Genomic DNA, 23,700 nt, shown 5'->3' on the forward strand with positions numbered 1-23,700 from the left:
CAGTGAGAGTATTATCTACAGGTTAAAGTGGAGAACTGGGAAGCAAGACTTTTATTGTGTTCCTTTATTAATTTGCTCTAAGTCATGCATTGAATTACAAAATCACCTCACATTCTCAGTTAGTCACCTTTAAAATGCAGGAAAATAGTTCCTAATAATAAATAAAATGCTCTCCTCATTCACATGATCTCACCAGAGTTTCTGATACTTCCTTGTTAAAATATGAGCCATTGTATCATTCCTCATGAGATCAGTATTTAATAAGGAATATTAAGTCCTGGGTGGAAGCTGACTTGCTCTCCATGAGTGCTCCAGGGATCTTCATGCTTTAGTATAAATCCACTGATTTTTTTTTTTTTTTTTATTTTTCACATACCTCAAGATATTCAAAGATGGCATTAGGACCCTCTTTCAGTCACTCAACAAACACTAAGCATGAATCTCTGCTTTTTTGAATAATTCTAAACTTGCTTAGGAGTAGATAAGAAGGACCAAAACATAAGTCTGGGGAGATGGAGTGATGAGCAAATACAAAACAGGTGAACAGTTCAACTTTAGAAACAAGGTCTCCTGGCTGAAAGTGATGTGTTTTGCCCATAAAACTGCTCTGTCCCAGTAAGAGCACCATAAACCAAGTTTAAATTTCCAACCAGGAAACCAAAGGGCCATGATTTGTCCAGAACAGTAGTTCTAGAGAGAAAAAAAAAGAAAAAGGCAGGGGGGAAAAGGGGGCTAAGAAAAGGAGAATAAAGGGACACTTTGAATTAATCCCAGGTCTTTCAATCAGAGGGTCTGTACTGCTTCATCGTAGTCTTCAAATAGCTGCATCTCTGCCCCTAGTGTACTCTAAGCAGAGGAATGTCATTGCCATCTGGGTGATTTCTGGCTTTATGACATGGTAAAAATCATTTATGGCCACACCAATGCTAGAGGTTAGGACTTTGCAGTGATAAAATATCCGTGCATTGAGTCACATCTGGAGCAAGCAGCTTCAAAAAGACTTCTGAGCTGGCTAAAGAGTACTCAGCATGTTATAGTGGTTTGGTCTGTTGTGCATAAGGAAATTCTCAGGATTCAGGAGAAGCTGGCTTTGTGTATAGTGTTAGGGTGAAATGTATGCCCTTGCTTCCTTTGTATCTCTGACTATCAATAGAAATTAAGGATTAAGCCAGCAATGCTTGTTTTTATAGAGCAATGCTTTTTTTTATAGAGCAATGCTTTCTACAGATGTTAGGGGCAGTCTGGGGACTGAGAGTTTTCCTGTTCTTGAAACAAAGCAAAACTAGAAAGTTCTTACAAGCCTCAAACCAAGCTGGGTCTTTGCTGCAATAGTACTTGTCATTTAAAATTTAAAGTACAGATTTTATATTGAACATGTCAAGAATGATCTTAGATTTGAAAGAAGCTCTGTTAAAACCTGAGAAGAAGGCCAAGAGCAGTATTCAATTAGGGAGCACAGAAATCCATGTGCTATCAATGCCTTAAAATGAATGTGTGTTAACAAATGACCTTGAAGTTGGCTAATCTGCTCTGTTGCACTTCAGACATTTAGGGGGAGGAATTACTAGTGATATAAGACCCATTCATTCTCTTTTTTGTTTTTTTGTTTTCTTTTTTTTTTCATAGCCTGGAAAATCTCAGGGAAGAGCAGGTATAGTCCTTTGCAGCTGACTTCAAATTACAGTATATTGCCTAATGGGACTGAACACAAGAAATACCCATAGATAAATTATTCAGATTAGTTTTTGCCATCTCTAAAATGTTCTTTTACTAAACTTATTAGTGATTGTTGGAGCATAAACATATTCTGGGTGTTTATTGCTTGGTTTTCTTTCCTATTCTATTTCTTCAGTAGACTCTGCTCTCTTTCTATAAATATGTGAATGCCAGAAATTCTGACTTTTAACAATTTGCATTCAAATGGACACTTTTATTTTCAGAACAGATGATTCTATTATTCAAATCTGTTTAAATTTAGTGTTAGTGAAGTCAGAAGTTTGTGAAGGGGAGGACTTTATGTATTGTAGAATATGATAGAATATGATGAGAAGTAAAACTTGAGAATATAAATCCATTCTTTATTTTTCTTAGTTGTTCTGGTAAGATTTGTTTTTAAATCTAATTGTATTCCAAGAGTGGTTTCGTTTTACAAATGGACTCTTTTCATCTTTTCATTCAAAAATGTTTTGTGCCATGGTGTTTTCACAGAAAATGCTATCAAGAACAAGGAACTGTGTTCTAAAACTGTGATTAAGGCTCCTTTTTACAGTTGATAACTGAGAATATTTAATAAATTTACTTTTTAGGGTCAAGAGATGAATACCCTGTGCCTCTTCTGACAAGGATAAACTATAGAGCAAAAACTGCAGAACCAGTTGCAAAGCCATCCTCATGAAGGGTTGAGCATCAATTAATTGCTGGTTGATGGAAAGTTGGACTAGATAAGGTTGCCAGTCAACCCAGCAAATTCTGTCATTTAAGACAGGAGGGTTAATCCTTATTAAAAAATTGGAGCTCTGAGCTGTCACAGAATAAGTTTTGTTCTGCTGCCAGAAATAACTTGCTCAAGCATGTGGGTAATGTGTACAGTGGTACCTCCAAAGCTGCTCTTGGATACACTTATATTCCGAGAAACTCATATCTCCTTCAACTAATAGTTCATACAAAAATCACACTCCTGGGTGTGCACACTCCTCTTCAACCACCATATGGCCTTATTTAGATAACAGCCTGTGCTTCATTCTTGCAAAATGGTGGAGAAAAAAATCTTGTAATGCTTTGAGTTAGTTGTGTTAAATAAAAAAGGAGATAAATTGCTGTCTCTTGCATACAGACTTTAAAAAAAAAGTTGTAGTCAAGATAACTAAATGTAGTGAATGTCAGTTATAGAGAAATGTAGAAAATTCTGATTTTTGAGCAAGGGAAGAAAGATCTATTTTTGATAACAGATAAAATGAAAATACATCAGGCATTAGTGTTAAAAGATAGTCAAAAACCTGTTGGAAATTAGATAAACTGTACAGAAATAAATAAATAAACAAAAAAATGTCTGATCATGCAGCAGGTAGATTAGATCCAAGATTACAGTGTCTTAAAAATAATGAAAATGAATCAAGGTCCACTGGGGTTGTGTTTTGATGCTTTTCTGCCTGTGTGGGATATTCCACATGAGCAAGTCTAGAGGCTATTTGCAAACGGGTTTTGGTGTCTCTGCAGAAGTCGGGACCAGTATCAGCACATCTTTCAGCTCTGACTCATTAACTCAGCTATGAAATAGGGAATGTTTCAGCTCAAATATGCACTAAGGCACTAAGATGGTTCCTGATACCAGTGTGAGCATCTTCTGTGTGCTGTGGGCATTGCCTTTACTTGCAAATATTTTCCATTCTTCTTATCTTTTTGTAAGCACTTGTGTGCTTACAGCACTTCAGGAAAAATTAACACTGCAAGGATGTGAATAGAAGAGTGAACTTTAGAGAGATGAGAGAAGAGAGCAGTAGATAAAGGGCTGGACAACAGCTCTAGCACACCACCAAAATACCTGTATGTTGCAACACAGCCTGAACATGGAAACATTCAGAATAAAAATACATCTGTCCTGCACCAGTTCTTTGTGGCTCAGATAGGGGCATGTGTATGTACTGTACAAAGAAATTATGGAAGTGAGCTACGGAAGAGACGCATTCAGCTTCTATTGGCTTTGGAGCGATGTCCTTGTTTGTTCCTCTGAGTACCGAGGAATATTAAACTGCTTACTAAATAAAAAGGGTCAGACAAATAATACTTGAGAAAGAATACAGCTGAATGTGGTTGAAAGTTATGTTTCATTCTAGAGAGAGAAGAAACAAACCAAGACTGACCAGTGACTATCTCAGTGGGCACACAGCATGAAGATCCTGTAGAAATTCTGTTGTGGCTTTTTTCAGGATTTTGAAACTAACCTGGTGAATGAGGGGAACTGCAATTCCATGCAAGCTTGTCAGTCTTGTTAACTTTTTACTGTTACTTAGTTATTTTTCTTTATTGTCACAACACAGAAATAGATGGGGCCTGTGCTTGTTGAATAGGGACACAGATTGCCTTTAGGACAAATTCAGGACGTTCTATTGACTTAATTGGTAACATACTAAGCACTAGATGCCTAAGCAATTATAACCTCTCCATGTATTGCCCTGAATTCTTGCATTATAACTAATGTTTTACATAATGCATCACTTCTCCATGGGGATTGCAAGCAGAGAAATCACCACAGCTGGATCTAATGTTTTCAGCAACCTGGTATTGTTCCAACAGCCTGTGAAATAGATGGAACAGCAGTGAGAGTCCTACTGTTGCTTTGTCAGTAACCACATCTTCCAGAGACTAGGATATAATCCATTTTTATCCCTTTTGCTTTAAAAAAAAATCCCAAACCAAACAAAAAACCTTTTTACTGTGTAAATATTGTTTGAGCATCTATTACTCTGATTCCAGCATTGGCAATAGTTGGAAATTTTTACTGCTTACTGCATGTGAAGCAACTTTGAGGTGCCCACAGAGTGATCAAAATATTTAGATTATTTAAAATAGTAGCAGTAAGATCAGGAATGAAATTAATCCTGTAGCAAGAAATTATTCTTGGTCTAAGAAGAATTCTTGGTTTATTCTTGGTCTAACTCTTGAGGGATATCCCACCTACACAGAGTGCTTAACTCTTAAACTGCCTGGCTTTCCCTGGTGGTTAAGAAACTCCAGCTGGAATAAGTTTCTTTCTTTTGAAGAAGAGCTGAGTGGGGAGTTGAAGGTACTCACATCACTAGTGACTAATGGGGATGTGTAGATAAGATGTTTTGTATCAGAGTACACATGTGCGTGCAGTTTGGTCTTCATTTTCTCCAGTGTTTTGATCTCTGTGTAAAAAGTATCTGGCAAATTAAAAAAAAAAAAGAATAGAAGCAATAAAAAAAACATATAGCTCTTCCCCTTCATTTGTTCATTGTGTTTTGCACAAATTAGAATGACTAAGTGAAAGGAAATGTAGGGGTTTGCAGCTTGAGACTAGATTAACCCATTGGTGTGGAGAGACCTAATAGGATACCAGAGAAGAAGATTGATAAGGATCAGCAGGTTAGAAAAGGTGTATTTTTACGGTGCTTGATGTATGAAGCAATGACAGAGGGAGTAGCAATGGTAGTGGATAAAAGTTTGTGCCTTTGGACTTCCCCTTTTTCCTTCAGCATAAAAAAGAGACTGGTATGTGAGTGTAGCTCAAAATATATTCTACTATGAGACTGGTAGGATTTTTAGGTCAGCTTTTGTTCTTTTGGGTTTTTTTTTAAGCTTTTGAGTGGGTAGTAGAGTGATTGATTGTTTCTGCAATTGGTGTGTGTTACAAGTCCAGTGACATTCATTGTTCAGAGATGGACATGCAGCTGTGGGCCAGAGCAATGCCTGTGGCTGTCATTCCCTCTGCACAGAAGTGAGGCCACTCTACAAAGGCTTGGAATCACAGAGTCTTTAAGCACCAATGCAACAGAACCGTGAATATCTCTGTTTCTTTGTCAGCAGGGTTTTTGCCTTGGTGTTAGGTGGATCTAAACAGGTTAGGGACAGACCTAATCGAAAAAAGGCAAAAATTGGAAGGGAGGGATAAAAACAGGGCACAAGGAAAAAGATGGAAAGGGAGTGAAAATGTTTTTGATACTAAAGCTGAGAAGGAGAAAAGTGTCTGGAAGAAACCTAGCTAATGACTCCAGTGGAGCAACTGTTGTTCTGTAACAAGAAAGAAAGAAAGGCTTTACGATTTTCCTCTGCAAGTTCCAGCAGTATCCGTGGGAGGATTGATGTTTTCTAATTTTGTAAGCTGCAGCAGGGGTGTTAAATATTGGTGACAGATCAGATTGGAATCATGCACATAAAGGTATTTTGAGTGGTGAGAGAAAGACAGGCTGTCCCAAAAAGATATCTGAAAAGACTCAGTAAAGAATTCAGTGCCTTTTTCTTTCTTTTTTACTAAAACATCATCTGTGAGGTTTGACAACAAATGATTGTAATTAATGAAGTGACAGTACAGATGTCAATATCTCTTCTTTCTGATGCATTCAATTGTAGGAAAAAAAGAAAACTGTGCAAAAGGTGATTTTGGGGTAGTTTTGTACAGGAGGGAATTGTATGAGGAGCATGCATGGATTGATGTGATTTTTAGTTCTCAGAAGGAATTCTCAGGATGATGAGGAATCCATTTTGAGGAGTTAACATTCCTAGCAAGTGAGTTACTGGACCAGCACCTGCTCTGCAAGCACCAGTCTGTTCTGATTGGCACCAAGGGGCCAACATGAATCCATTGTTGGAAGCTTTGCAGCAAAGCAATGAAAGGAGTTGTACAAGCTGTGGTTCTGCCTCTCATCTCGTAATGGGGTTACTGCTCTCCAATTTCCGTTCACAGTCACAGTGTTTCAGCTTGAACAGCACTTTCTGACAAAGACAGGAGCTGGGACTGTACTACACTGTCATTTGGCTTAGAGGGATACTTAAGCTTCTGCTGGCTTAAACAAATAGGAAGTAAATGGACAAATCCCTCCTCATTTCATTACTCCCTCTTCTGTGCCCCACAGTGAAAGTAATCGGGAAGAGCATTCATGATCATGTTTACTGTAATGACCCTCTCCTCTGGGGATACTCTTGTGGCATCCTCTAATGTTAATTTAGTATTGATTTATGATTCTAATTGATATGCTCTAGCTCTTGTTCATTAAGTGACCACATGCAGGGTTCTCGTATTTTGTGTGTTCCCTGTAAAAACCTGTGCACTTCATTAAATCTCAGCATTAAAGAAAGTGTTTCCAGGCAGAGCAATATTCCAACAGCACATAGCAAATGTGCAGGAGGGTCCCAAGGTCACAAACTCCTTTCAGAGGTTAATTAAGTCTGAAAGAAAGGTATGCTGTTGTAATTAAATAGTAATGAATGAGAGGCCAGGAATATTTGGTGCATAATGCAGTACCATGAGGCAAAGCCAAAATCATCTGCAAATTTATTGTTTTATTTTGTATTCTATTATAAAATACCCTTGGGTGTCAGTGTAATTTTTATTCTCCAACTTGCCTATGACAGAATGGGGATTAAGTGGTCAGCCCTGTCATGCATATATGTGATCATAATACACCTCAGTAGGGGTTTCTAAAACTCTAATAGCATTCCCAGTATGCTGAAGAGGGCTTTCATCAGGAGTGTGATGCCTTCCCCATTCTGCGGGATCACATTTTTAGTCAGAGGGGAAAGTGCTTCCTTTCCACGTTCACACTGGAAAAGCCATGGCAAGTTTTGTTTTCTTTTAGTAGCGCCAGCAGAAATACAGTCATGTTCATGACCCTGTTTAAGAGTTCATCAAAATTCCTCTTTTAGTTCCTGTGCTTCTAGGATTTAATATTTCAGTGTGTTCAAGTGCATTAGGCTGGATCATGACACAGGACCATACACAAGTTGTCAATCCAAGTGTACCTTTTCTTTGTTTTCCCCAACCTTCTTTGAAAATGAGCCAATTCTGACATTCACACACTGACTTGTTCCACTCTGTTATCTCTGAAGAGTTAATTATTTTAATCTCTAAATATATTATATGAATCCAGAGATCAAAAGCATGAGTTACTAGGAGGTTGTAGCTTTAATTCCTTATTTCTGTGTTTAAAAAGTAATTTTAATTATTTTATTTTCTCATCTGAAAGCTGCATTTGCAAACTGTTTTTCCCACATTGTAAAAGACAGAAATGGGGAAAACTGCTCCTACGCACTCCTCCTCCTTGGAGCTCTTCCATGCACCACCATCAGCCAGGAGCACAAATGAAAAGAAGTGGCCATTTTATTCCACAGCTTGGCCTCTGGAAAAGCTGTATTGTTTCATGAATGCTGCAGCCTGCCCTTCTTGGGCCTTAGAGCTGATTGTGACCCTGTTGCTTGGAACAAAGATATTCTCCACCTCCCTCCCTATCATGGACATACCTCTCTAGGTAAGGGAGGTGGTGTTTTTTAGAATTAGGGAACCACATAGCCTGAAACACTCCAGGTGGGATCCCCAAAAACTGTTGCTGTGTGAAGTGCACCTGAGGGTCATTGCTGCCTAGAGAGAGTGGGTGTGCTGCACTTCCTAAAATACATGGAGCTGGATTTGAAGGTGAGAATGATCCAAAATCTTGGTGCCTTTTTATCAGCATGTAAGTCCAAATTCCAATTTATTACCAGCTGGCTGGCTGTAGCTGGCTGGTGCAGGCTTGTTTTGCATTGGAACTTAGCAGGTATTTAAAAGAACTTAGGCATTGGCTTTGCTTACAATGAAGTAGAGTTTTCTGTTAATCTTCAGGAGGACTTTCCATTTCTCTCCAAGAACAATTACAAAAGTAATCTCAGTCACAGTTTTTCTGCCAATAAAATATGAATCTCTTACCTCATTATCAGGCAGAGAGGTCTAATCCTCCTAACTTTACACATTTTTCAAAAACTTATCAACCTGAGAATTAATGTATTACTACCTGCTGGTATTAAAATGTGTGGAAAGAATTATCTAGTAGTGAATTTTAGACTGAAGGAATGGGCCACACTGTCATTCAGATGAATTACATCCTCTGTTGAATGACATCTCTAATGATGGTTACACTCCATGTCACTTGTGGTAGTCTCCAGGCTACTCCCAGAGCATCTCAATATACCCCAATTCAAAGTGTCTGATTCACAGCTCATCTGTGTCCAGTCTTTTCCAGAACATTTCCAATGCTGCATCCATTCGGGGTTCTCCTCTCCCTTCTTTTAGTGCACATGGTGCAGATGGCAGCAGGGATATTAGACCTCTGAATGTCTTCCCTAAGGAAAAATTACTATAACTGTATGTAAAGGGAATTGCTTTTAATAAGAGATCATCGTTGCACTTGTATTATTTATAGGCAGCTCTGTGTCCTTAAGATCTAGTTCTCATCCTATAAGAAAAGGTAATTAATATGTTGAAATTTAATAAAAGATTAAGTCAAAGTGATTATGACAATAATAGAACTTAGTAGAATAGCAGTTAAGGGTTATATGATTTTTTAATCACAATAAAATGTGAAGTTCATATGGGGGTATTATTACATTTTTTTATAATAAGCAGGGCACCAACAGCATCAGTGTTAACATCAAATTATTTTCAGCTACTCTACTTGATAGACAATTACTTGTGCAGAGGCCAAGACAGGGATTTTTTGAAATATGTGTTACTTACCAAGAATGAGGTATTTTCTGTCTGAGGGCTTTTAACCCACACAGACAGAGGGAAAGGAGGAGGATTGAGGAGGTACATGTACGTTTGTAATGTTTTTAATGCCTCAATCCAGTGCACAGGGTTGTTTGTTTTTTTTTTCTGTGATTGCCACTTACAAATAAGAACAAATCTCGACATTGACCTGCATCTCATATCTGTCAGGTAGGTAGTTATCTCAGTGCTTTCATTTGTGCTCTGAAGTGGCAGTAAACTAAATGCTGCAGACACAAACAGGAAGACTGCCTCAGGTTCTTTTCAAACTTTCCCTCCACAGCACGATTTCCTTGCTTTAGATGAAACATTAATAAGGACAGCCAGCTTAAGTAACAGGCAGTAGGAGCTTGGTAGGTAGATCCTAGCCACAGCCTGGGTTTTAAAAGCTTAATAATAAGCAGGAGTAACACAAACCTACTTTCTCAGCTGAAAATTTGCTGTAGCACCTTAGTCTACAGGTGGGTGGGGAGAGATGGACAGACACACACATTTGTTTCTTGAACACAGTTAAGACCCTTACATGTGAAGCTGGCAGTGTTCTGGAAACAAGCACAGCACACACTGCCATTATAACTACTACCAGTCTCTGAGCTGTTTTAAAGCTAGCTCAGATTTATATACACTTCAGTCAACCAAGTTCTCAATGTAGCCTTGGAGACCCTTCACAATGCCCTTTAGATTTCTCTTGGTCATGCTTGCAGGTTTTTGGGGGTTTTTTTCAGATTTTTTTTCTTTTTTTGTGTGTGTGGTTTGCATTTTAGTTGGTGGTGGTTGGTTTTTTTCCTTAGCAAAGATTATCTGGAAAATTGCTCCGTTTTGAATGTATTAAAATATAACAAAATAATTTTACATCCTCTTCTGCTCTACCAATTCTGAATGCAATGATGAATTTGCTTCTGAGCTTGAGTTTTGCATTGGACTCCTTGTGTGTTCTGACTCACCAGCTGTGCTGCCAGCTGTGTTGTGTGTAGCTGTGCTGGTTTCAGATGGAGCTGATACAGAGCTTCCCTCTCCCTGGAGAGGAGAGATGCTGGCTCTGTGTGCCAGGCAGGGCTGTACACGTGCAGGGTTGAAGGACTGGGACCTAGGGAGGATTTTAGCACGTGCTTGCAGTTTCTGGTGCTTGTCAGTGATAGCTATAGTCAAGGCCTCACAGTGGTAGAAATATAATGTGATCTGAAGGAAGGATTACTTGCAGACCTTGACCTCTTCCAGAATTTTGCTGCCTTGATGTATTTGTGATCCCTGGAATTGTTCAAGACCAGTCTTGGTGGGACTTTGAGCAACCTGATGTCATGGAAGGTGTCCCTTCCCATGGCAGTGGAGTTGAAACTACCATGATCATTAAGGTTCTATCCATTGAAATCCTTCTATGATTCTGTGAATTGCAGTTAGCTTTTTCTCCTGAGTTAGGACTGCCAAGTCTGTACCAAACATAAAAACCAGCACAGACTCCTGTGATTATGAAAGCCATTTTATGTTGAGCTGAGGATCAGTATTTCCTTGGTAAAATTAATTTAATAAGCAGAAGGTGACATTTTAGTAGGTCAAATGAGACTACCATGTGTCCACACTAGCCACTTCCCAGGTATGAGAGGTCTGAAAGGATATGGCTTGCTTCAGCCTTTTATCACCTGTGAGCTAAATTGTGAAATAACTAATATAAACCAGATCTTCAGCTTTTGTAAGTTACCTTGGCTTGATTAGTTGCTGATCAGTTATTCCAGCTGAAAGGAAAAGATTTTATCTTCTGAATATCTCTGTGACAGCTGGTGTTTTTGAGTGGTGAAGGAAGCTCTGAGAAGCAAGAAGGACTTCAGGTTTTGACATGGCCAGTTCAAAGTTTAGGGTTTTTTCCCTGAAGGGGTATTTCCCACCCTTACACTGGATACATGGTTGTGCAATTACACAGTCTTCTTTTCAGATTAGCCATCCAGGGAGCTGCAGGGAGTTCCCTCTGGTGTTGGGGGTGGCAATGGCTAACTTCTAAAACAGGCCTTTTTTTCAGGAGGCATTGGAAGCTGACTTCCAGGGGGAGTGCTGGGGTCCCCGGGACAAAGGAGGAATTGAGAATCTGACTCCATGTTCTTAGAAGGCTAATTTATTATTTTATGATATTGTATTATATTAAAGAATGCTGTACTAAAACTATACAAAAGAATAGAGAAAGGATACACACAGAAGGCTTAACAAGATATTAATTAAAAACTCCTGACTGACTCCACAGAGCCCTGACACAGCTGGACGGTGATTGGTCATTAAGTAAAAATAATTCACATGAAACCAATCAAACAACCACTTGTTGGATAAACAATCTCCAACCACATTCCAAAGCAGCAAAACAGGAGAGAAAAATGAGATAATATTGTTTTTCCTTTTTCTCTGAGGCTTCTCAGCTTCCCAGGAGAAGAAATCCTGGCAAAGGGATTTTTCCAGAAAATATGACAGTGACAGAGGAGGAACTTGACTGCAGCTAAGCTAATGGAGAATTTTACAGCTAGAATAGCATTTCCTTGTACTTGGGAGTCTTTGGGAAAGCAGACAGTTCATATAGTAGCCAGGGTAACACTGCAGCAGGTTTCCTTACATTACTGTATTTCATTGCAAGTAGGTTTGTTCACTAATGAGCAGTGAAAAGAAATAAAAATTTAGGTCTGTCAACCAAGTCACTGTCAACCAGACATTCTTTTCCATCTATTAAGGTGCAGAGCATAGGTATGAACTTACCTGTTTGGTACAGCAGTTTAAATGTTTTACAGAAGAAAATGTCAAGGGAGCTGATTTTTCCCTTGATGAACACATTTTGTCAGTCCCTCATTCTTTATCCCTTATAAAAAGTTTAGCACATAAAACCCTGGTAGAAAAACTATTTCAATTGAGTACATCAGGCTGTGATCAGAAGGCAGATTTATTGATACGTGAGAGTAGCAGCTTTATTTGTTTCTTAATTTCATCCATATGTCAAGTAACTATAAAAGGTGGTTTTATTCTTTAATTAGAGCTTCATCAGAGGCATTTTAATTGCATCTGTGCTCATGAAAATAGTTGTTTGAAACACTTTTAATCTCTTGAAAGAGAGAATTGCTTGTGTGCATTCATAACTGTAAACCTGTTGACTTTGCTAACTAAAATATGGCATTGGTACCTTGACTCTGTAGAGGCTGTGACAGAGCCAGAAGAGCAAAACAAGGATTAAAGTGAGAAGGATCTCTGCCAGGTGCAGGAGCTTTACAGAGCTGTGATGCTCCAGCCCACTGAAGACAGAAACCCCGGTATACTAAACAGTTTTCCACCAATTCCTTCAGAGCTCTAAGCCTACTTTTCATCTTTTCAATTAGTACAAACCTTAAAAGAATTTCTATTAAACTTTGCAATACCTTGTTGTCTAAATCACAGAAAATGAAATACAGTCATCCATTGTACAGCTAAATTGTGGAGAAATGGGAGAATTCTGCCTTGAGTTTATCTGATGAAAGGGAGGGTGCTTTTTGGTAGAGGTTACTCAGCATCAAATAGAGCCCAAGTCTCATTTTGTATGCGCATTTATCTTCTGCAGTCTCTCTAATTAATGCTGCAGTGCTGTGCTAGGCAAGAGGTGCAGGTACCTTTTGAAATGCTAATGCTCTGCTGGAATATCCTGCTTGTCTGTCAGCTCTGGAGAAGCTGCAGCAGAGGTCAGCAGCAAAAGGTTTAATAAAACTTCTGCCTCCTAGTGACTTACCCAGTTTCAGTCATACAGAGACAACAGACTTCAAACAACTCTCTGCTGTTCTGGGTCTTTTCTCCATTCCTTGCGACGTGGGCTCACAATCCCTAAAAACATGAAGTGATAGGTTTTGTTCCTCTGTGTAGTCCAGGTCTGCAAATTATTATAAACCTTATCAGTATAAGGGCTTGAAACCTGAAGGAATTATGTTAATATGTTTAAGGTACTCAAGCCCATCTTCACCAAAAATAAAAATGGTTTGCTCAGTGGCTTCTCTGCAGGCAATCAGAGCCTAGGATAAAGAAGCATATTCAATAACTGTACAAAATCAACTTTGCCTTTCAATAATTGTGTTATAATCAGATGTTTTGGTTTTCTTCTGAAGACTTTTTCTACGAGTAGTTGTTCTTTAAACAAATTTTTATATGACAATTCACTTTTCATGGCATCCTACTCATAGGTAAGTGTAGAGGTGTCTCTTTGTGGCCACAAAACAGAATATCCATCTATAAAATGATGTGTATGTGAAAATCAGAAAAGAAACTGCAGGCCCAAACAGAGGAAGCATAATACAGACTTTTGAAAACCTGCAGATTTCCTCTTGTTTGCTTGAAACAAGTTGCTCAGTAAGGGGATAAATCTCTTCTCATTGTACTCATGACTCCTCATGTAGAAAGGGCTCTAGAGGATTTCTGCTGCAAGCTTACTTCAGTTTCTGGAAGCAAAGGGCTTCTTCAAGCTCAACCTCCCCTGCAAAGATGTTCCTCCCTGTTTTTCTAAATATGTAAACAGATGCTAAACTCAGAGCAGGTACTTAAGGTACTTCAGTGAGAGTAAGTAAAGTAATGGAAGCAGGGAAATCCCAATGACCATCTTTCACATGTAACTCCTTACTGTTTGATTGTGCTTGACTTTTAAATGTTCTTAGTGGTGTGAAAGTTCACAGAAAGGACACCTAGAGTTTAAATACCAGTCATCCAAACTGACTTTTGAAATTGTATAGTTCATTTTTCAAGCCACACTGAAGATATTGTTAGTAACTCTCTGATTAGGTGGAAAATTATAATATGCATGTTTCTAAAATTTCTGTGAAAAAGAGGAATTGTTTGTCTTGTCTTGGAAAAGTCTGTTGCCTTGTAGCAGCAACATCTAACTTGGCACTCCATGAAGCCCTGAGCCTGCTGTGGCTTCTAGTGCCATATTTTTGAGACTAGTTTCTAAATCTGTTTGTGTAGTTTGTGGCTGCTCTAAGTTTACCACATTTTAGGTCACATCCTTTTGATTCTTCATGCAAAGTATAAAATGTTAATAAATACTTTACACTTCTTTAATGTAATGACTATTTTTTCTCAATTTTTGAGCATATTCTGCCATCTGTTGCTTTGAAATGAAAAGGGAAAACTGTTTCAAGGGTCTTACCAGCCTCTATCTTCTTAATGAGTCAGATGCCCTCACCTGTCAGAGGCTGCAGTGCTTATCTTCTCCCCCCTTTCTTCTGGCTTTGACTCCTAGAAGATTGGAGTCTGGCACTTCCAGACAAGTATTTATACTTTGCTTGCATTCAAAATCATGTGCTTGTGGGTGACTGAGGCACTGGAGTGTTTTTTGCCCCTGCTTTAATGTGCATCCCTCAGCCACGCTGCCCTATGCAAGGATGAAAACTCACAGCTGCTCAGCTCCCTTTTTTAAAATTCCATTTGCCAAGGATCCAACAGGAAGATAAGGTGCTTGAGCGTGTGCAATGCTGAGTTGTGCTGAATAGCTTCAGCTTTAAGTTGCTCTAAGATCATGTATTGCCGTCAGCTATCCTTTATTTTAAGAAACACTTCAGTTTGTGTGTTATATAAACAAGACCACAGGTACTTAGCTGCAGTCCCTGGGAGTTGCTTGTTCTGAGCATACTGAGTTTTTCATTAAGTACATGTACTTACCTGAACACAGGAGGATGTTCAGCACCATGGCAAACAAGTGAGTAGTTCTTAAATCTCATAGCATGATTTATTTTCATTCTCCATCAGCTGCAACTGGAGAAAAGCTTCAAATATTGACTATTAAAAAGAAAAATGCAACAGTTGTAGCTATCATTAACTCTCATCTTTGTCACTGAGGGACAAGGTTTTGAGGGAGGGTGTAAGCTTCTTTGGATTTGTAATGATAATGGGAGAAAGTTGTGTCTCTCCCCTCTGGAAGATGTCCCCCTGATGTGTGCTTTGCATAGTAGTTTGAGCTGAAGATAATATGTTCTTCAGTTTATTTTAGATACTTTTTTGTTATTTGCAAGGTGACACTGCATACCAACAAGCATAAATGAATGCATTGTTGCCTTCATATCTTCACACACTTTTATCTTTTTCTTTAAATCATAGGGTTTGCAAATGAAATAATACTTACATGCTCTTTAACACTAAGCTCCTTAAAAAGTAAGGAAAAAAAAAAGAGGCCGTTTTCCAAGGTTGCCTAATATTCCAAGTACTTTTAACCCCATAACTATCTGATTGTAATATGCAGATATGGTATCTGTGCAAAGAGTTTAGCTTATCTGTGTATAGTTTGAGGTAGGCATACACTCGCTTTCTTTGTTAAATTGTTAAGTGTTTACAGTGCTGGTGTTGTACCTCCCTTTTTTTTTTTCTTAGGTCTTATTAAATCACATCTGGGTTTATTGTGGTGTGCTGTTTGGGAATTGTTTTGTGAATTGCATAATGAACATTAGGGTTTATTAAGGCCTTTGAAGAAGGTGTGGGAAACGGTTGGGGTTTTTTTTGTTGATGTTGTTTTTTTCTCTCTGAATTCATACAGAACTAGCACATCATTGTCAGTGACACCCTGCTACAAACATTGTATAGTGATAAGGGAGGTTTGGGGGATTGAAAGAGCAGTGGTGGGAACCATGGAGTCAGAAAAAATGTAAGCTTACTGTCTTCAAGAGAGTCTTGTTTGGGAGGTGGAGGGTGGACAAGCTAAGGACTGGGGTTCAGCTGTTTTTTAAAGCCTCTTGATAATAATAAGTTATGGAATCATTTGTGTCATCTGTTCAAGATCTATCAGACCGAAATTCTTTTTTATGGTCAGTTTGAATTGATTAATTATATTGGTATTTTTGTGTTGGGCTTCTGAGCTGCAGGTGTGAGCCTTTCTTGTGGTAACCTTGTAGGTAATGCAGGAAGGTATTTATAGGTTGAAAAGACATAAACTCTGAATATATCTCACTCTCTGACATTTCTCCTTTACCCAGGAACTCACCTCTGTGCAGCTACTTGGAGCATCCAAATATGCTGCTCTGACACAATATATAAAAGGTACCTGCTTGTGCTGTACATGTCTCTGAGAGTAAAAAGGCACTTTGATCTTCACAGCAGATAACAGTATACTTTTGACAGATTTAAACAGACCTAACACCTTTCTGATGAGAACAGCCCTCACTTACTCTTTCTGTCAGGACATCAGGAGGGCAAGCTGAAAGTGCACCTTAACAGTTCGCAAATATAGAGTGGAGACCATTAACTTTTGTTTTAGCTTTGGATGGGTTTTTTTGTTAAACTGTGATTTTAATGCTTATCCTGAAGTAGTGCTAGAGAGTTTTATCTTCTGTATTCCCAAGTGCTAGATGCTTAAAAAAGTCAGAGCTGACTTTGCTTCATGTTCAGTCTGCAGCATTTTATCCTCACTGGTTTTTATTCCACAGGGATGTAGCTTGTGTGTGCCTATCAGTCCAGGGTAAAAGACACCCATTTTCAAATTTATTTTTAGTAGTGAAGAAAAAAATATAGGGAACCCACTCTGAGCCCTCAGATGATACAGCTGGGAACACATGGTTTGTCTGCATGGGATTATTTTCTATGCTGTAGCTGAAGAAATAAAAGGGTCTGCAGATACTGCCTTTAAATGCTCATGTCTCTGATGTTAACATTTGTTTAAAAAAGGTTAATTGCATGCAATTATGTGCTAAAGGAGCTGCATCACAAGAAAAGTCAATAGTACTAGGAAACTGTAACTTTGAATTAATGATAGAGCTGAGCAGTTAGCCCAAGCATTTTATTTAAGAAGGCAGCATGGGTTTTTCTTTAGTATAAACTGCTAAAGTGTGATCATTTTGTGTGGGTTTTTGTGGTTCTTTTTTTCTTTTTCATAACTGTGTGAAAACGCATATTTTACACTTCACACTGAATTCTTAAAATGAGTGAATAAAGAAGCAAACATTCTGATGTTTTAAATTTAACACTGGTGTTAAATATGCTAAATGTTAGTGTACATTAGTGCTGAATATTTAAAAACAATATTGCTGTGTCTATTAGATGTATCACTTGAAGGAAAAAGGCACAGTTGTGCTTGTTTGCAGAACCTCAGAGTATAATAGCTTTTATTTATTTTGTAATCTGTCTATGATAAGAATCAATTCCTGCTTTATGGTGCTGGTGACTAAAAATTTACTGGGGTAAATGGAAACTATGTCAAACTTGCTGGAATCTCTCTTTTTTTTTTTTTTTTTCCCATTTTCCAGCCCAGGGTCCTGGGAGTTCATAAAACTGTTCAGTCAACATTCAGCCTTTACCCAGTTTGAATAAATCATCTAGCTGGTATCCATCTCCTAACTGCTGAGAAATAGTGTTGTTTTTCCTTCCTAAGCTAGGTAAACTTTTAAAGGTTTCATGTGGAAATTATGGGGGTTTTATGTAAAAGAAGTTAGATAAAAGATAAGCAGTTTGACATGGAAGTGCCTTTGGGTCCTTATCTGAAAGTAATCCTGGCCCTCATGACTCCATACTCATTTTAGATGGATGTAGTATGATTCTAAAATACCCTGATGAGGAAAAAAAATGGCAAGTCCAAAGAACAACAGAAAGCACACACCTAAATCCAAACAGAATAAACCCCTCAACATACAGAAAAACCAAAAGAGATTGAAAAGAGTAAGAAAAACTCCAGTTGGCTCAAACCTCTGAAGATTTTTTGTTGCCCAGTGCCTGGTGTTATCCTTCTTGACAGCTCTAGAAAAGACTTTGTAGACTAGGCTGATCTTACATGAATTTTGTACTTTCAGTCCCATTAGGATTAAGGATTTGGCTCACTCCTGATAAATGTCAATATAAAGCAGCAGAGAATCAAGCCAGCTGAGCTGGTCATGACCTTATATGCATAGTGATAATTAATAGCTAATGAGACTGATAAAATATGGTTCTGAAATGCAGTAGACTGCATCATCAAGACTGTTTAGAAATTAAAATTTTAAATTGCACTAGGAATTAAAGACATATTTTGCCATCATGGGCAAAAAGTTAAACTCCTTCACTAAAGGATGTGTGTCAGATATGTCACTGAAATATGTCATCTTCAATACAGTTATGCATCAGAATAAGAATTATTCATTAATTTTAGTTCAGAGGGCAGGAAAACATGGGTTAGACTAATATAATACCTGGTTTTAATCTGTACTTTAAATAAGGGCAGCTGTTTTAACTTTTATGGAGAGACTTTTCTTGTTACTTTTCTCCTGACATCATTTCTTCCACTCAAATAGATGTAAGCTTGATGTGTGATTCTCCCAAGCCTGTTCTCCTGCACCAGAGCCTGCACTCAGGAGTAAATACAAAACTATATGAAAGCAAACAAGTGAAAACCAATTATTACATATATTCTTGAGTTACTTTAGTATGAAGTTTTTTTCCATAGAACTCTCTCAACTATTTCCCCTATTTCTATATCAGTGCTAATCTCTGAGGTTAGTCAGTCAAGAAGAATTCTTCGCACAATAAACTTTGTTCAGTTGTGTTTGTTGGAAAGAGCTTTGACTCAAATCTGCTCACCTGGATCAAGAAATTTGTTCCACAGAACTCAAAAAGGACTGTGTCAAATGCAGCCTTTGACTCTATACTGAATGTTCCCTTACTTTTGTATCATAGTTGAGACAGAGACAATACAAAGAAGCACACTCCATTTTCAGAAGGCTTCAAACCTGTTTTTATTATAGCATGCATGCTTTTTATGCATTCTTACAAAACTCATAAGTTTCCACTTTACTCATTGGTCATGGGAGACAAAGTGCTTATTGGAATAAGCAGGTTTCTCTTATTTATCCTTCTTTCTTTCTTGGTTTCTATGTCAACGACCTTGGTAGAGAATTCTTTCAGGGGTAAACGTGAATCCTCTTATCAAACTTCTCTCTGTAAAAACTGTAAAACCTCTTCCACACTTTTCCTAGTTTGCATAGTCAATGAGCTACAAAGAGCAGCCATCCTCCCTCTGAAGATTAAGCAGACATATTTTTTCATGTCTATGAGGCAGACAGTGGAGTTGAGATTTACTAATTTTTTTTTTTTTAATCATCAGGCATGACTTTCTGAACTTTCCTTGTTTCTGGTGTTTCTAAAAGGGAAGGAAAAAAGAAGGAATTCTTCTCTTCATGATCATTAATAGGAGGCTTAGACATCTTGAAATTTTGAAGTCCCCAGCCACAATTCTTTATTCCCTTTAGTCACTTCTGGTTTTGTGGTTGCTTCAAGTGAGTGATTTAGAGAGGATATGTTGAAAATGAGCATAGAGCTTCCTGGAAGAGGAGATGTGTTCAGGAAGCACAGCCAGGAGCCCCAGCCGAGCCCATGGAAAGTGCAACTGAAATGCCTGTTCCTTCTGCTTGGAAAAATTCAAACTAGCTTTTGATTGGAAATAGTTTCATTTTGGATGAGAACAAAAGCTCTGAATGAGCACTTGATTCTTAAAAGACACTTTTCTGGGTTTTTTTGGCTAATTCTTCTCTCACTTCTATCTCTTGAAGCATTCAGGAGAAATAAATAGTTGATTATTTAAAAGCACTGCAATTTGTAGCTGGTGTAGAGAGGGAAAAAAAAAAAAGACACTTTTAGATTTATGTATGGCATTTTCAGTAAGATAAACAGCTTTTTCATCACAGTGGATGTCTATGTCATACCAAGCTGGCATTCCATGACAAATGGCCGCTGTTCTTCCTACCCAACCTGCTGGAACACCTCCAGGTCTTGCATTCAGGGCCACCACTGAAATGCCTGGAGTGAGTTTACTTTTAATGGCTCTGTTTCAATCAGGAATAAATAATTGTAAAATAACAAATTGAAAGAGAATACCTGCAAGTTTTTAGGCTTGTTGTATTCAGTAAATATTTCATTAGGGAACTACTTATGGAAAGGTAAAAAAAAAAAAAAATTTAAATTTTAACTTTAGAAAATGTGGTATTTTTTGTACATTGGAAAGGTCAGTCTTTACAATGAGGGAGAAAACCTAATTTTCTGTTTAGTTTTGAACCATACTGATGGAGGCATATGAAACAGCACTGAAGCATTTGCATTTCTCCTACTTGATTCCTGTGTCCTCAGTCAAACCCAGTGCAGCAGGGACTGCCCTTCTCACTGCAGTGAGTGTTGGACCATCACTTCTGGAGGGATTCTTTTTAGAACATATCCTTTTAGAACAGCCTTAGTAATGTTGGAAAACAGGGAATTTGCAGTGCCATAGTTGCACATGACCTAACTCACAGCACTTGTACTTACCAGCTTCTACTGGAGCAGCTTTCAGTTTTCAAAGAAAATGGTTGCCAGTGATCATATCTCTTTTGAAATCTCTGCACGGACACAGAATATGAGATTTTTATAAGTTTTACTAATATGAGAAGTTTCTAGACCCTGCAGCATTCTTCTGAAATCATGTGGTAGAAAAAATATGTCCCAATATAATCTGCTCAATTCCTTGTAACACAGTTTAAACACATTAAACACATTAAACCGGAAACTAATTTGCTGATGAACTGTTATCCCCCTTGTAAAGTATAGTAGCCATGGAGTTAACTAAAATCACAGCTTTACTTTCAGAACTCAGTGCAGCCTTATCTGTTGAAACAGTGGAAACACTCTTTCACCTGTCAGCTGCTTCTTAAAACTCAAGAATTTGTGCAAGTTGGAAAGCTGTGTTGAGTGGTTTGAAGGGCATTGATATTCTTTCAAAAGATATTCTTACGCTGTTCTTTCTATAGCACAGGGGAAGTTTCATTAGGAATTTGACATGAATTTATGCAATAAATTTTTTTAAGCATTCTGCAATTAAAAAGCTACATGTGGCAAGATAAGATAAATACCACAAAATTATTTCTATGTTCTCTGCAGCAATATTACTGTACAAATGATGGTTAGGAGTTGAAATTAAGTTCATGTGAGTTAAAAATCACTGAGCATTTGGCTTCCATATTTTGGGAATATTTTTAATAATTGAGAAGAGTAGAAATGAGATGACATCACTAACAACTAAAATACAAATCCTTGAAACATTTATGGCATACCAGCTGTCCGAGAAGCATCATCATCATCTTCTGACAAATGATATCCTCTGAGGCTTGATATACAGCACTCAAATATGCTATTTCAAACACTTTGCTGACTGAATGATACATTTGAAAGATATTTGAAAGTTGTCTTTCTAGGACCAGGCAAATAGAAGTCTTACTGACCCAGAGAGATATATAAGCATCTTAGTAATGTGCAGCTCCCTCAGCAAAGGGACAATAGATTTACCAGTTTTACATTTTGTTTTGTTACCTTTTTTTGTATCACCTCACATCACCTTGTTTGAACATGCCTTTAAGGAACACATATTCCTTTATGAAGATAAATGCTTGTAGCCCATAGTACTCTTGAGAAAATAAATACTAAATATAGTAAGATGGATTAATTTTTCATTTCACTGCTCATTGCTTTCCTTTCAGCTTCTTGCCTGATTACATCAGTGGTGATTTTGATTCCATTCAGCCTGAAGTCAAGGAGTACTACAAGGTCAAGGTAAATTAAATCCCTTTGAATTTTTTTGTCATAGAGCATTGTAAGATCCAAGCCATTTGTGCTCCAGTTGGTCATGAAGTGATTCTGGGTTCATTGCTTCCTTTGAGGCTTCAGTGGTAAACACCTGAGAAGCTCTGAAGTTGTGCTTTGTGGTACGGTACTAAAATAAACACAGGAGGTGCAGTCCTGCCAGAATCCTGGGTGAGTTTTCATAGTATTAGGTGATGAAATAGATCATATTGTGGTAGAGATTACAGCACCTAGAAACTAGAATAAAACTTCCTGAAAAATCTGTGACTTCTTTTGCATGGTGAGATACAGAGAAATAAAGATTAAGTTACCATCATTCTCACCTGGTGGATATCCACATACTTTCTAGAGAGAGTTTCTCAGTGTGCTATTTGTAGGATATGATTTAACCTTTTTAGAGGAAAGCTGCAGATGGAGAAATCCATACCTTGCCTCACCCACTGAAGCACTGAATTACAGTCAACTACTTCTGCTACACTGGTGGAGTGCCCTCCCTAATGAGTTATTGGATAAATTCCTGCTTGTGTTAATTTATTTCCAGTGAGCAGCATAAATGTAAACTCACTTTTCTCAGGTCTTAGGGCTCAAAGTTCTGCCAGTACCTGACCCTTGGGTATTTAACACTTCACCTGCCTCCTTGTTTAGGCTTTTGTGATGAGCACAGTTCTTCACCCTAGCATCTTGGACAGCAGGCTTCTGCAAATTCAGAGATTGCCTTGACATGCCAGCTTACCTTTGCAGCAGGCTGCACTTGCAAGAGAAGTGTTTGATCCTTCTGAAGTAGTTGACTTAATCTGTTGCTGATTCATGTATAAGAATGAAATTTGCCTAAAATCTTCCCTGACGGACTTGGGATCAAATGGTTAGAACAAAAGGTTTCAGACTGTGAGGGGAGGGCTGGAGTAGTGTGTAGAGCAGGGTTATATTCTCTCTCTGAGCACTGTGGGGTTTTATTTCCATATTCTACCCCATTTTTTAGGATGGAGAAATGAGTGATGGCTGTTCACCTCTAGGAGAACGGCTCAAGAAAAATGCTCAGGAATCTAAATTACAGCTTGGGAAGTGAAAATAGAATAAAAAAGCTTTGGGTTAATACTATTCACTACAGACTGAAAATTCATGATCTGTAAATAAATGAGTTCAATAAGTATTTGGACAACAGTCTTGGGTGCATGGTGTGACTCTTAGGGATGATGCTGTGCAGGGCTCAGAGTTGGTCTCACTGATCCTTGTGGGTCCCTTCCAACTCGGCTTCTGTGATTCTGTGAGTCTGTAAAAGGGGAAACTACAAAATGCTCTACTCTGTTTGGCATGGACATGGGCAAGCCCCAGTACCAGCACAGGCTGGGGGATGGACAGATGGAGAGCAGCCCTGGGGAGAAGGACCTGGGGGTGCTGCTGGATGAGAGGCTGGACATGACCCAGCCATGGGCACTCACAGCCCAGAGACACAAACGTGTCCTGGGCTGCCTCCAAAGCAGCGTGGCCAGAGGGTGAGGGAGGGGATTCTGCCCCTCTGCTCCTCTCTGGTGAGAGCCCACCTGCAGTGCTGCATCCAGTGAGGCCAGAGGAGGCCATGAAGATGATTAGTGGGGTGAAGGGATCAGGAGATGTGAAAGGGCTGAGAAAATTGGGATGGTTCAGCCTGGAAAACAGAAAGCTTCAGAGTGACCTAATTGCAACCTTTCAGTACCTAAAGAGAGCATAAAAGAAAGATGGAGACTTTTTACAAGACTATATAGTGACAGGACTAGTGGGAATGGCTTTAAATTGATAGTAGGTTTAGATTAGATATTACAGAGAGTTTCTTTATTGTGAGGGTGGTGAGACACTGAAAGAGGTTGCCCAGAGAAGCTGTGGTTGCCCCACCCTTGGCAGTGTTCAAGGCCAGGTTGGATGGGACTCTG

At 38.5% G+C, this 23,700-nt stretch overlaps 1 protein-coding gene across 3 annotated transcripts in view; it reads left to right on the top strand.

The window, feature by feature from the left end:
• Window positions 1-23,700, top strand: part of TPK1 (thiamin pyrophosphokinase 1) — a 304,375-nt gene that overhangs the window by 123,953 nt on the left and 156,722 nt on the right. For 2 of the 3 annotated variants that reach the window (XM_054639468.2, XM_077178868.1), the window contains one exon: window positions 21,691-21,763. In XM_054639468.2, coding sequence (XP_054495443.1) covers window positions 21,691-21,763 — 73 coding nt within the window. Of the gene's footprint in view, window positions 1-14,806; window positions 14,934-21,690; window positions 21,764-23,700 lie in introns of those variants that run through there. The other variant, XM_054639477.2, reaches the window with a different exon arrangement.

This window comes from Agelaius phoeniceus, chromosome 1 (assembly GCF_051311805.1).
Source record: "Agelaius phoeniceus isolate bAgePho1 chromosome 1, bAgePho1.hap1, whole genome shotgun sequence".
Classification (NCBI taxonomy): Eukaryota; Metazoa; Chordata; class Aves; order Passeriformes; family Icteridae; genus Agelaius; species Agelaius phoeniceus.